Below are 15061 nucleotides of genomic sequence, written 5' to 3'. Positions count from 1 at the left end.
CTGTACAAACAATAGTACGCAAGTATAAACACCATAGGACCACGCAGACATCATACCGCTCAGGAAGGAGACGCATTCTGTCTCCTAGAAATGAACGTAGTTTGGTGCAAAAAGTGCAAATCAATCCCAGAACAACAGCAAAGGACCTTGTGAAGATGCTGGAGTAAACCGGTAGACAAGTATCTATATCCACAGTAAAACAAGTCCTATATCGACATAACTGGCCTGGTTTGAAGAAAAAAAATTTGAGCTGTTTAACCATAATGACCATCATTATATTTGGAGGAAAAAGGGTGAGGCTTGCAAGGCGAAGAAGACCATCCCAATCATGAAGCATGGATCATCATGTTGTGGGGGTGCTTTGCTGCAGGAGGGCCTGGTGCACTTCACAAAATAGATGACATCATGAGGAAGGAAAATTATGTGGATATATTGAAGCAACATCCCAAGACATCAGCCAGGAAGTTAAAGCTTGGTCGCAAATGGGTCTTCCAAATGGACAATGACCCCATGCAAACCACCATTTTGGCCACCATGCAAAAGTATAAATTGACTTTAAATTAAATGTACAGTAAGTATTCAACCAGAATAGGCATTCTACTGCTGTAATCACCATGCAAATTAGTCCTTATCAGCTCTAAACCGCTAAGGGTTGCTATAAATATAGAATTTCAATAGGCCAGTGCTGAATGCCTTAAAGCTCTTTCTCTCAACATCAAGACCATTCAGTTGGGGGCGTTATGGGCCAACTTGATTTGCCAACCTCCATTATAGATTCAAGAAATCCACCACAACATTGGTTTGGAGTTTGTGTAAATCAGTAATCCTTAAGATGAGGAGTTGTATACACCACTGACTAAAGTCTGTTTCATTCTCATGTGACAAATTTTAATTCCCACCACATTCCATCGTGACCCAAGAATTGCCAGGGGTCAACCTGAGCATCAGTGCCCCAAATACAGCTCTGATTTCAGACGCCCGCTGAACTGAGTGGATTAAAGTTTGTGTGTGTGTTAGTAGACGTTGTCCACAGTGCCCAAAGGATTTCCCTTGTGTGTTAGTAGATTAGAGGGTTTATAGCTGAGTGTGTGGGCAGACACAGTTTATTGCAGAGCAAGACAGACGGAGCGATATATAGAGGAAGATGGATAGAAAAATAGCATACGTGATGAAGGTTCTGAAACATGCCTGTAGATCTTCTATAAGATCTTCAACTTCTATACTTTGCCATGTCTTTGAAGCCCGTCTGTTTGCCCATAGCATCTGGGTTTTAGAACGTGTTTCGTGAACATGCGAGAGCCATGCCGTGTGTGTGGTGTTGAAGAATATCAAACACCAGCGAGGATGTTTCTACTGTACTAGGGGTGGAGCCTTTCAGATGTAACGGTCTGATTTGGACGTGGTCAGACTGCACCAGGAACACTGACTGGAGGGACGTTGATCGGGATATTAGATCACTCTTCTTGTGTACAATGTCCAAGTATTCTCGACAAAAAGATTGTGATGTATTTCCCGATGCACCAACAGTTCCCAAGCAAGGCAAAGACAAATTTAATTTCAAATGGCTAGAGCGATCAGTTCTTACTTTACTTAGAGGTTCCAGACTAACACATCTTCTCAATCCACCTTTAAACTTTTCCTGTCGGCCATCGCCACCCTTATCACCAGCAACGACCCTCTGACTTCTTCCTTGGATTTTCTGCTTTGGTTAGGATGAAGACTGTTTTGGTTGTTGGATGCTTTGCAACTGTTTTGGAGTTTGCCAGTTTGCTCCAATCTTGACTTCCTGTTTGAGAGTTCTTTGCGATGCATTTCTGTCTGGATTTGGCTTGTTATTTTGTCTGTATTTGTTTGTGATGTGGATTTTCAATCCATCTACCTCATTTCGCAGCCATTGTAGCTGAACAGCATGTGTTTCCTGCAGCTGTCGAATGGCGACATCGCATTGTACGACACGCTCAAGCAAAAACACGCATTTCCCACATATAAACTCGCTGTGGCCATCACGTTGCAACTCTGCCTCCAACACATGTGAGAGGACCAATGCCGACCTCAGACGCCCGCACTCGCTGAACAACCAGCGACACTGACTGAGTGTGCAAAGAGTGCGGCCAATCCCGCGACACAACGGTAGCAAGATTCCAATACTGACGCATTCACATTTTACACATGGAAATGCCTGCAGGGGTGTGTCTTGGAAATTTAAATTGGAGAAAGGTCTGAGAGAAATGGAGGATTTTAATGATGAGTACATGCCTCTCAAACAGGAGGTACACACGGTCATACACTTGCCATGAGGTTACCATAATGGCTGTGTTTAAAACCTAGTGAGCTGTCTCCCTAGACAACATTATTGGGCATCATTGGAAGGCTTGTAACTGAATGAGATTTCATAATAGTTTGTATGATGCTCATCTTGGTAACTACAGGCAATAAGTGTATTTGAAAGATTCTATATTCTGCAATTTATTAGTGGGTAAATGCAGTTTGTGTGTGCTTTTATAAAGGTGTTTATGCATATGTGTGTTACAGGTGGTTGTAGAAAGGCAGAATGAAATGGAGCAGAAGACCAGACAGCTGACTGAAGAACTCAACATGGCCAAGAGCAGCAACCAGACGCTCAAACGCATGCTGGAAGAGACCGAGAGAGAGAAGAAGGTAAACACTGTCCAAACAAACATGGGCTTAGGATCATCAACTACCTTAGGATACTGTATACTGCATCACAATACATTTGTCCTGATAAAATGCATCATAATATTATGATTGGATAGTGATTGTTACTGCTCAAAACTAATTCTGAAAGGATTATACTGTTTAACTTAAATAACGGCAAATTTAATGTTTATTGATAACCCTTTAATTCAACATAAAAATAACCCTATTTTTTATGCTTTATTATATTATATTTGTCATAATTTAGTAATATATGATAATGTTCCACCCTGTCTCTGGCCCTCTGTCTGAAATGCTCGTTTTTGGCCTAAGCACCTCCTTAAAACTTTAACGTAAATACCCACTGTTATGATTGGCTAACATTGTGCAGCCCCTCAAATACAGCCATATTTGAAACTGATCAAGGTCCACAATATTATAAAACAATTTTAGTACAGTGAACTCAAATGATTCGAGCTTTGTGACATGGTGCATTATCCTGCTGGAAGTAGCCATCAGAGGATGGGTACATGGTGGCCATAAAGGGATGGACATGGTCAGAAACAATGCTCAGGTAGGCCGTGGCATTTAAACGATGCCCAGTTGGCACTAAGGGGCCTAAAGTGTGCCAAGAAAACATCCCCCACACCATTACACCACCACCACCAGCCTGCACAGCGGTAACAAGGTTGTGCGTGTTGTGGCTTCACAAATGCTTTGCTGCATACCTCGGTTGTAACGAGTGGTTATTTCAGGCAAAGTTGCTCTTCTATCAGCTTGAATCAGTCGGCCCATTCTCCTCTGACCTCTAGCATCAACAAGGCATTTTCGCCCACAGGACTGCCGCATACTGGATGTTTTTCCCTTTTCACACCATTCTTTGTAAATCCTAGAAATGATTGTGCGTGAAAATCCCAGTAACTGAGTAGTGCATGCTTATATATAAAAGTAATTAAAAATTGTTCAGATGGGTCCACTTTTGTCTTCAGGAATAGTTAAGCCACACTTGGAATGTTTGTCCTGCTCTATCTCTCAGTTTACGAACTGAAGCACCAGTGGGCGTGGCCAACGATGCGATGACGTAATGTAGGCATTGGTGTTTTTGAGCTTTAGAGGCGGTCATGAATGAATGGGCCAACAAATGATGTAGGGAAGTCGTGGAAGTAGAGAACGAGACTTTTGCAGCTTGGTTTCAATAAATTATTTTATTGCATTGGGGATTGTGTTTGAGTTCTGAAATTTACAGTATGTTTTAATAGTAGAATGACTGATTGTGGGTGGCTGTGGCGGGTCCACCACTAATCGCAGGGTTGGTGGTTCGAATCCCAGCCCACACGACTCCACATGCCGAAGTGTCCTTGGGCAAGACACTGAACCCCAAGTTGCTCCCTATGGCAGGCTAGCACCTTGCATGGCAGCTCTGCCGCCATTGGTGTATGAATGGGTGTGTGAATGGGTGAATGAGTCGCAGTGTAAAGCGCTTTGAATACCATTAAGGTTAAAAAGGTGCTATATAAGTGCAGACCATTTACCATTTGATATGACAAAATATCAAGGACATTTTTATTCCTCATGACATGACCCCTTTAATGCATGTTGTTGCTAATCAGTGCATGTTATTCCAAAAATGTCTTCATAATCCTTCATCAAAATGTAATGACTTGCTCAGCCTCTGAAATTATTTTCCTTTTCGGCTGACGTCATGATTTAATTTAATTATTTTTTAAATCCTCCCCTCCAACAGCCTGATTCCGTTCTGATATGGAACGACCACATTTCACAATCCGATCAAATCCCGATGGATAAAATCAAGTCCCACCCTACATTTTGTTTCAATTAGAAATAGTTTAGTGTTTAAAATGGGTTGCAAATGCTGTTTCATGTTGACTTTAAGGAAAAGGCATGAGCCAATAACTTCAATACACCTTAAACACTAGAAGAAAACATCCTTTATTAACCAAAAAGGTCAGCAGGTTTTTACTCTTGGTATTCTGTCATGCCCAAGAGAGAGAAAGCTCTCAGAAAATACATATTCAAAATGCTCATGCACAAAGTGTTGGTGCATTCATTTGAATTTTTTATAGACAGCCTGTTTCTTCATTATTTAAACCTAAGCACTTTTATTCCTATTTCTGTGTTTCAGGCTCTTTCTGATGAGCAGCAGGAGAGAGAGATCGAGCTGGCAGCAGAGAAGAAGAACTCTGTAAAACGAGATAAAACCATCCAGGGCCTCAGTCTGGTCCTCAAAGAGAAGGAGAAAGAGGTGTGATTAAAACTTTTGCGATTAACCAGATTAACCAAACTTCAGAGCAGAGAATTAAGATAAAGTGTTTAAGATGACTCTTGTTAATTCTCTCTTTCTCTTTCAGATTGAGGATTTGTCTCATGATCTTGAGGACCGGAATCAGGCTCTGGCCAAAGCTCGAGAGGCCCTTCATAAAGCCAAATTACAAAAATATCAGGCATGTAACATTACACGTTGAACAACCTTTTCTGTACATCTTCATTGGTTGATTAAGTAATGATTTGGTGTCAACACGATGACAATGTAATTACGTCTATAACTGAGAGTAGAAATTAAATTTGGGATGTGATTGTGAATAAAGACTAACAGTCTTCTCTGTGGTTCAGGGAGCTGAAGATCAGCAGTCTCTTCTCCTCGAGCAGCAGGCTGAATTATCGCGGCTCCAGACAGAGGCTCACTCATCGCTGCTGGAAGCCCAGCGGCTGCAGCGTGTTCTGGGCAGCAGAGATTCAGAGCTCTCCCTCCTTCAGCAGGCCAAACTACAGCTGGAACAGGAACTGGAACAACTCCAACAGCAGAAGAAGAAAGGAGACAAGACTATTAATGTGAGTTTTTGAGAGTATAACAGCAACATTTGACTCAACCTAAATAACTTTGTTTTTGAATTATAATCTGTATAATTTGAAAATTATAGAGTAATTTGAAGTAGTTTAACTAAATAATTTTTTCACTCCAAAAATAGAACATGGAACATCTTTGAGTGATGATTCAAATGAATCTATAAATCAGTTCAAATGAACTTGGCGCTTTTTACACTGTCTTTCTTTTTCCTCTCCTTTGTTGCCCTACAGGATCTGCAGAACCAGTTAAAGAAGCTGAACGGTGCTCTGACTGACAAAGAGAACACTCTAGAACGACAGCATCTGGAAAAGCAGGAACAGAACCGAGCTTCTGAGCAAAAACTTCAGAACACCATAGACCGTCTCACAGCAAACCTCAATCATAAAGACCAGCACCTACAGGTACACACACAAAAAACAAAGCTCAAACACAACACTGCTCTGTCATCACTTACTCACTCTAGAGTATTTTTTCAGGACTATATGAATTTGGTGAGAGATCTGGAGAAGAACAAAACTCAGGATGGAAGTGATGTCATGATGGCTAAACTGAGAGTATGGCTGAAGGAGAAAGAGAAAGCTCTTGAGGTTTGTGTCTCTTTTATTGCTCTTTTGAAGTAACAGTTTCGTGTGCTATGTAGACATAGGCTAACATTCACAACACAAAGCTCCTCAGTTCACCAAGACCATTTATTAAAACTATGCTGCTAAAACGTCTGTGTGGTGACGTCCACCCACATTTACATAACGGCAATTATTTGTTTAGCAACTTTGGCTGCCAAAATGTCGGTAGATTTTACATGTGAAAAGGTTAGCCAATCATAAATAGAAGTCTTCAGTACGGTAGCAAAAACATTTCAATTCTAAGGGCAAGAGAGAGGTTGGGCAATATTTATTTCATTTAAAACTAAATTATGACTTTTTTTGTGCAAGAAACCTTGAAACTTATAAACTATAAAATCAAGAAGTAGAGGCGGCACAATTTCTAAGTTAATTTGCCAATTTGACATTGGCAGTAGTTTTAGGAAACAGATTAAAGTTTGTCTTTGTCAGCAAGTAAAGACAGTGACTACCACACCTGGAGTCGCAAGTTGGAATCCAGGGCATGCGGAGTAATTCCAGCCAGGCTTCCTAAGCAACCAATTGGCCCAGTTGCTAGGGTGGGTAGATTCACGTTGGGTTAAGCTCCTCGTGGTCACTATAATGTGGTTCTCGCCCTCAGTGGGGCGCGCGGTGAGTTGTGCGCAGTGAGTTGTGCGTGGTAACGCTCTCAACAAGCCACGTGATAAGATGCGCGAATTGATGGTCTCAGACGCGATGGCAACTGAGATTCGTCACTACGCCACCACGAGGACTTAGAGTGCATTGGGACCTGGGCATTCCAAATTGGGGAGAAAAGGGGTGCAGGTTTTTTGCTTAAACTGTTCAGTGAATGCGTCATATATTTGAGGTGTTTTTGTGTTTGTGTAGAAAGCACTGGATGATAAGTTTGTTGCGGTGGAGGAGAAAGAAAATGAGATCCATTTGTTACAGCTGAGTGTGAGAGAGAAAGAAAGAGATTTGGAACACCTCAACAACCTGCTCTCACACAACGAAGAGACCATTAATGTAAGTGTAAATGTGTATGTTGTAAAATGTTTAATTGCATGATTGGGTATCTATGAGGTGTGATGGTTTGCTTTGTGTCTGTGTGTATAGAGCTTTGACACTCTCATAAAGGAGAGAGATCTTGAGCTACAGCAGCTCTTGAAATCTTTGAAGAATCTTCAGAGGTGTAAAGACGAGACTGAAGATAATCTACAGAGAGCTTTGAGAGAGAAAGACTCTATTATACAACACTTACAACAGGCCCTGGACAACAAAACAAAAGACATGGAGGTAAACACACATGCATGCACTGTTTGTCCACAATCTAGCTTCACATAGCTGTATATTAAACATCAGATATGTTCAGATTGGCTTGCTTTTGTTACTTTGAGCTGGATTGCTATTTTTAATCAGGACAGAAAAATGACTTGACACTGATGTTGTCACATTGGAGCTAGTTAGGAGATGGAGCGTTAGCTATTTTTCTCTTTCCATTTCTCATGGCTCTACAGGAGATGGCCAATTCAGTTGTAACCCAATCAGAATCTCAGGGTCGGGACCTGGCAGAGCAGATGAGTCAGAGGTTAAAGGTTACAGAGGTCATGCTGTCAGAGGCGGTAAAGGACCAAGAAAGGCTTGTGACTGAGAATCAGACCGCTGTTGAAAACCTGTTGGCGACCATCAGCAGCAAAGACCAGCTACTGAGGGTACGACACACACACACTTACAAAACACATACTCGTACACTAGTGCTTGATATATTTACATGCAGTATAAGCATAATGTGCGTATTTGTGTGTGTGTAGGAGAGTGCGGAGCGTCATACACAGGCTTTGAATGATCGCCGCGCTGAACTGCAGGATCTGTGCAGACAGCTTGCAGACATGCAGATGCAGCTCAGAAATGCACAGAAACTGAGCACCACAGCAACACAAGAGGGTCACCTAGAGACAGCTGAGCTCCATGCCATGTTGGCGGAGAAGGAAGCTCTCATTATTGTGAGATATTAGCCAATTTCACATAAAACGCAATAACGTTTTCTGGTAGAGGTGCCACATCTGTTTTCCACACAAGCAGCAGATTTTAGTTTCATATAAAATTTCCTGTGTTCACATGGTGTTTAAACACTCTTAAAGCATGATTTATTTGGATTGACATGTTTGTTTGCGGCACTTTCGTGACGAATGATAAGATGGTAGATATCTTTACTCCTGCATCACATGTAGGCATGCAAGTAAACAGTGTGCAATAATTGTGTCAGCTCCTTTAGAACTAACTAACTATAAAACAAACTCTTTGATGGCAGACTTCTTACATCAGAGTATCCTGCCATTGTACATGCTTAAATCAATAACATTATTTGTTCACAAGTAGCATGCTCTTTGTTTTAAAGAAACTGTTAGAACGTGGGCAGGAGAAAGATCGCATCCTGTTGGAAATGAGAACAGGTGAAGCTCCGCCCCCTCAGGTGCTGGAGTTAAGACAGACCATTCAGGTGCTGCAGGATAAACTTGAGGAGAGGGAAGGTGAGAGTGTTTCTATAGCAAGAATGCAACAACGAATCTTTTTTTTTTTATGTTGTGGACTATAAAATATGATGATCTGTATAATGTATCTGTTTTGTTTATTCAGTTTTTTTTGCCAAAGCTCCAATGTAGAGGTGAAATCAGGCATCAATACATTTTATTTGACAGTAGAAAAGATGTTTAGTACGTTTGAAACCTGCCATAGAATAAAAGTAATCTGTGTGGAGAAAAGCTCTGAAATTAACTGCGTCTAATATCTAACCAGACCCATGCTGCTGGTGGTGGTCACCGATATATTGCATATGCAAAATATTAAATACTGTATTACAGGCTTCACCTGTTGTGTTTTTGTGTGTTTTTAGCTGAGCTGAGCAGAAGAAACAGTGAGGAAACTCTGGATACAACTACAGTCAATAAGAAATCGGTGGTAGTTTTGAAGAAAGAGCTCACACAGAAAACAGAAGCTCTGAACGCAGCACTGAAGAGAGAGAACCAGCTCAAGGTCTGTTTGTAATATCTTAAGAATTTATGGATTTATTCAGTGTTTCCAAAATTTCAGAGTGACTGTGTATGTTTGTGTGTGAGACAGATATCACTAGCAGAGCTTCGGTCTGTGGTCTCAGAACTGGAGTCACGATTAGAGGGACAGACAGCCAATACTGACTCCCTTGCATCTACACTCAACACTAAAGAGGAAATTATCACTGTACGTTTACATCAAACACACATTTTGAATTCATGGTAGGACTGTTTTTTTTTTGCTCTGTCCTTTTAGAGCTGTAGGGCTTGTACAAGAAAAACATTGTCATGAGCATCGCAGGGTTTGATTGTAGCAGATGACAGCAAGCATAGCACTTATTCACTTTGTAGCGTGAGGCACATACAGACTACATATTTATTTAATTATATAGCAGCCTTTTGCGGTTTAGTATCACATTGGGTCATATAGTGACCTGGAAGTGAGTTTTCAGAAGTGGGTACCTACTGTCAAAACACACAATAATGTAAAGGGCTTCAAAATAAAAGCTCATTTTAAATGGATAAAAGACTGAAAGATATCACTACTGTATAGTTATGTGATGTTCACTATAATACTTCTACTACTATAAGTAGTAATTTTTACATTTAAGCAATATCTCACATCAGTGATGCTCCATTATGCAGCACATTATTTGACAAAAATAACTTTAGTGTTGTATTTTGGATTGTGGTTCTATATAAAATGCACTTAATATGGCAAAAATAATACTATATTATATTGAAAATGTTTTGTTTTCATTTGATTAAAGGGGACATCACTAGTTTTTTATTTGAGTATTATCAATGGTGACTGAATGTAATTCTGCTGAGCGTTTCTCACCTCTGCAGGAGCTGCACCAGCGTTTGTCTCAGCGAGGAGACAGCCGACCTACTCTGACCTATGATCAAGCTTTGCGACCTGGTGAGGCTGAATCCAGTCTCACTTCCCTCCCTCAGAGAGAAAGAACCATCATCGGAGGAGATCGCCAACCGGAGGTATACACACCAAAAACTGTTCATTTAAACAGGCATGCATCAAGATATACTCCACTAGGTCAAGCAGACATGAACATTAGCATCTTTATAGCAAGACAGCACATCAAAGTTTTCCTCTTATTGCACCTACTATATCACAGTGAACTCTGACCATGTCATTTTTATTTTGGTAGAATTTGGCATCTCTGTCAGATCTTCGGACTGAGCAGGCGGAGTTAAACTGCGCTCTGAAAGCTGAGCAACATCTCTACTCCAACCTCATCAGAGCCGTCAAAGAGCAGGACAGGTGTGTGTGTGTATGTGTGTGTATGTGTGTGTGTGTGTGTGTGTGTGTGTGTGTGTGTGTGTGTGTGTTATTACGGAGTGATGAGGTAACAAAAATATGATTGCAATGTTTCAAAAGGCCTGTTTAATTTGAATGACTTTGAATGTTTTCTCAATGTTGTTTCAGTGTTGAGAGGCTGCAGGCTTTACAGTTGGAGCTCACAGTGGTGTCACTCCTCAGACAGCAGCTGGAGAGCGGCATTCAGATGAACACTGAGCTGAGAGATCAGCTACAGAGGGAGATCCATAGAGCCAATCAGAGAGAAGGTGCAGTAGAGACAACGAACACTGACAGCCAATCAGATATCATGCTTTGAAGGTAGACAAACAGAAGCTGTGTCTCAAATCCTAGCGAGAGCGTGCCTACCTAGATGGCATTTTTTGGGCACTTTTAGAACATTCAAATTTTGCATTCTTCACAAACTCCATCCTTCCTTTACACTGCTTATGTTCATGTCGCTGTCTTTCTGTTTTGCTGTTTTCCAACCATCTTTCTTTGTCATGTTCTTTCAGTAAAGCATTTATCATGCCATTATTTATGCTGTTTTGACACTCATTCATGCATGTTTATTTTCAATAAATCTGCTCTTTTCACTGTGTTTTTCTTGTCTGCTTTTTGCTCATCTGTTAAATCATTTATTCTTTTTCTTTCTAATAAAATCTTCTTACTGTCAGTGTGGCTCTAATGAAGCACTAATAAACTCACCCAACCCCTGCTTTCACACAAACATTCAGAGAGGCTTTTTTCAGAATGACATATTTACAGTATGAAGTATGTACACTGTGAATACTGGATGAATGCATGTAATACCCGGATGACCTACCACATTTTCCTAAATGTGCTGCATACAGCTAGAGCACACTGCATCGATCACTGTATCCTAAAATGCAATATATTCAACTTGACCCTACAATTTCATCATGGCAAATGAACTGGAAGTAATTTCAGCCACAATTTTCAACATCATTTTCTTTACTGCCAAAAGATATTTACTTAAAGGGATAGTTCACCCAAAAATGAACTATCATAATTTACTCACCCTCAAGCCATTCTAGGTGTATATGACTTTCTTCTTTCAGCCAAACATAATCAGAGTTATATAAAAAAATATCCTGGCTCTTCCAAGCTTTATAATGGGAGTGAATGGTACCTTAGATTTTGAAGCCCAAAAAAGTAATCCATACAGCTCCAGGGGGTTAATAAAGGCCTTCTTAAGCGAAGCAATGCGTTTTTGTAAGAAAAATATCCAAATTTATATCATTTATAATCTATAATTACTGGCTTCCAGTAACGTCCATCCGTGCATTCACAAGAGTGTCGAATTCTGGCATATGATGTAGGCATAGAGTAAGCTCCGGTGAGAAGTGACGAACACAGAAGCGCACGCTGTTTACAGTAAATGAAAATGGCGAAAATATGTGGTTTTTTTAGCTATACTGTAGATTTGTATTAGTCTTAAAATGGTGCGTTCATGCATCTGTCCAGTCATTCAAATCGTCCATTCATGGCAGCAAACACTCTCAGCCTCTGTTGGCATTACCTCGCATTTCCACCACCACGTCTCCCGTACTCTCCGTCTACCAGATTCTTTTGTTTGTGTTTGTGCTGCTGCTGCTGCAGCCTCCTCCATCTTCCGGAGTTCCTGGTTGGTGTACTCTGGTTCAAACAAATAGGGCTGGGCAAAAAACTCAATCTCCTCTTCTATTTTATCGATATCCTGTGACATTTTTCTTTAAAAAGCCTCATTGTTGTCTTCTAATTAGTAACCGTCACTTTGTTTTGCACTATCCTCTGCGCTTCTGCGTTCGTCACTTCTCACCGGAGCTCACTGGCCATTACCGGAAGCCAGTGATTATAGTTTCTAAAGTTAGAAATATGGATATTTTTCTTACAAAATCACTTCACTTCAGAAGGCCTTTCTTAACCCCCTGGAGCCATATAGATTACTTTTTTGATAGATGGATGCGCTTTTTAAGGCTTCAAAATCTAAGGTACCATTCACTCCCATTATAAAGCTTGGAAGAGCCAGGATATTTTTCAATATAACTCCGATTGTGTTTGGCTGAAAGAAGTCATATACACATAGGATGGCTTGAATTATTAATTATGGGATCATTTTCCTTTTTGGGTGAACTAACCCTTTAAAGCTTAATAGTTATAGCAAAATGTACCAATGCAGCATACTTCTTTTTAAAATGTTTTTGCTAAATGCATTCTGTTTAGCATCCTTATTAAAAAAAAATAATAATAAAATACAAAAAATAGGCAGTATTCATTGCTCACTGTGCAGTGTTCAGTAAGCAGTAAATCTGTCCATTCTGAATGAGCATCAACTGCCTCTACATATCTAAATTGCCTGGCCAAAAAAAGTCACTGTTTGGATTTTAATAAGCAGACACTTAAGAGCCTATGATTGGATCATTATTGCAGTGATTAATATGTTTCAGCTGGCAACAATTCTTTTAACCCTAACTGATGCAGTGTGTAGCTTCTCATTTCTTAAACAACCATGTTGGAAGACGTATCCCGTGGACGTGGAAAAGATGTTACTGTGTTTCAGAAAGGGCAAATTATTGGCCTACATCAAGCAAAGAAAACAACTTCGCAAAGAAAACAATGTTCACATCAACCATCAGAATGGGGAAACATTGTGATCTAAGTGATTTGGACCGTGGCATGATTGTTGGGCTGGTTTGAGTATTTCTGTAACTGCTGATCTCCTGGGATTTTCACACACAACAGTCTTTAGAATTTACTCAATGGTGCCAAAAACAAAAAACATCCAACGAGCGACAGTTCTGTGGACGAAAACGCCTTGTTGATGAGAGAGGTCAACAGAGAATGGCTAGACTGGTTTGAACTGTTTAAGTATAGGGTAACTCAGATAACCGCTCTGTACAATTGTGCTGAGAAGAATAACATCTCTGAATGATATTCTGAGATGTGGGTTGGCACTGTTTTGGCAGCAAGAGGGGGACCTACATAATATTAGGCAGGTGGTTTTAATGTTATTGCTGATCAGTGTATGTATCATATCAGCGATAATTCATCAAATAATTATTAAATTATGGAGGAGTAGATGCGTGGTGTGGTCAAGCGCACTTTCGGCATGTTAAATAGATGATTCTGGTGTTTGGATCACAGTGATGCTGCACAGTCCTGGCAGAATGTGTTAGATCACGATGTTCTGCTGCATCCTCCGCTATATAGCCTTGAGAATCGGCCCACGAGATTGTAATTGCACATGCAGATTGCCTTCAGCAAAATCTCTATCAAATGACACTTCACCACGATATACATCATCATATCGCCCATCCCTACATATGACTGAACTCAGATTTTCTTACAGAAACAAACAAGACAGTGCTCAAGTACACAGAAACTCTGAAAGTAGGCTGAAGGTTTGTGTGCGTGTGTGTTCTGCAGTTTACCTATAATCATCTTTTGGCCATCTGCTTTGGGTGACACTTGCATTTTTGATGCCCTTTCAATCCTCTGCAATTTAAAAAAAAATGACACATAGTTTTAGACAATTGAACAAAACAAAATGAACAAAAAGTGATGTACAAACAAGTGAACAAAAACACGTTGAAATGTATTGAATGTGTTTGAAGTGTCACTGACTGTGTCTTATGTTTGCATGTGTGTGCAGATTCAAACCCTTCTGAGTTAGAGAGCATGCGTGACGCACTGGAGGAAGCCCAGCGCTGGAACACCTCTCTGCAAGCCCGACTGGGGCAGATTCAAAACCGAGGTGGTGGGGTCGGACAGGCCAATGATTCTGGTACATACATGCATAAATCATTTAGCCAGTACTTGATTAAATTAATACGGTATGTTAGTTTTAGGACTAGTTAATGAATGATCATTATTACTCACATTTATGCTAATTAATAAAATTTTGAATAATTAATAATTCATCTTCTAGTGGACACACTGAGTTTGATTGGCGAGCAGACGTCCTACATGAGTATATGTATGGGGGAGGGGCCAGAGGAGGAGCTGCAGCACTTGACTGTGGAGCAACTCAGACTAAAGGTGAGCTACTATTACAGAGAATGGGTGGAAAATGGTCATGCATTACTAAAACATGACTGTTTGTAGTTCAAGAAGACTTTTGGACTTAAGGAAAAAATTAAATGCTATAAAAGTGTCCCCTTTATAGCCCATTTTAAAGTATGTTTACTCTTGCTTTAAGGTCTCAGAGCTACAGGCAATAAATGCCGAACTACAGAAGAGACTGGAACTTATGGAGAAAGGCATTGTGGGTAATGATCCAAGAGACTCTCAGAAAGAGCCAGACCTTATCAAACGTTCAACTCCTAGCAAGATATTAAAGGTTATTATTACATCCTCACAGGCACAATCTTTTACCTCAATGCTTCTACTATTGCAAAATATTGTTTGGAATAAGGGGAAATGTTTTCAGACTCCCGTTGTGAAAGGGATCCATTTTTTCCTTTTAACCTGTTGACCTGTGACCTTTAACACCAAGCCTTCTAGTCGAGTTTCTCTTTTACTAACATAAGCGGTAGGTTGGACTTTCAATACAAGTTTCTCTAATTACATTTTTTTGTTGAATGAGTAT

General features: G+C 40.3%; 1 protein-coding gene across 1 annotated transcript in view; it reads left to right on the top strand.

Annotated features, from left to right (window-relative positions):
* LOC127627344 (centrosome-associated protein CEP250-like) overlaps positions 1 to 15061 on the top strand; it is a 41796-nt gene that overhangs the window by 9302 nt on the left and 17433 nt on the right. Inside the window, exons 10-28 of the mRNA XM_052103691.1 lie at positions 2533 to 2658; positions 4799 to 4918; positions 5025 to 5117; positions 5287 to 5505; positions 5752 to 5922; positions 5998 to 6108; positions 6991 to 7128; positions 7219 to 7398; positions 7620 to 7814; positions 7914 to 8105; positions 8501 to 8633; positions 8996 to 9135; positions 9223 to 9339; positions 10002 to 10148; positions 10322 to 10434; positions 10600 to 10739; positions 14126 to 14257; positions 14402 to 14511; positions 14672 to 14812. Coding sequence (XP_051959651.1) covers positions 2533 to 2658; positions 4799 to 4918; positions 5025 to 5117; positions 5287 to 5505; positions 5752 to 5922; positions 5998 to 6108; positions 6991 to 7128; positions 7219 to 7398; positions 7620 to 7814; positions 7914 to 8105; positions 8501 to 8633; positions 8996 to 9135; positions 9223 to 9339; positions 10002 to 10148; positions 10322 to 10434; positions 10600 to 10739; positions 14126 to 14257; positions 14402 to 14511; positions 14672 to 14812 — 2718 coding nt within the window. The remainder of the gene's footprint in view (positions 1 to 2532; positions 2659 to 4798; positions 4919 to 5024; positions 5118 to 5286; positions 5506 to 5751; positions 5923 to 5997; positions 6109 to 6990; positions 7129 to 7218; positions 7399 to 7619; positions 7815 to 7913; positions 8106 to 8500; positions 8634 to 8995; positions 9136 to 9222; positions 9340 to 10001; positions 10149 to 10321; positions 10435 to 10599; positions 10740 to 14125; positions 14258 to 14401; positions 14512 to 14671; positions 14813 to 15061) is intronic.

Source organism: Xyrauchen texanus, chromosome 34, assembly GCF_025860055.1.
Source record: "Xyrauchen texanus isolate HMW12.3.18 chromosome 34, RBS_HiC_50CHRs, whole genome shotgun sequence".
In the NCBI taxonomy this organism is placed as follows: Eukaryota; Metazoa; Chordata; class Actinopteri; order Cypriniformes; family Catostomidae; genus Xyrauchen; species Xyrauchen texanus.
This window is presented reverse-complemented; position numbering and strand designations above follow the sequence as displayed.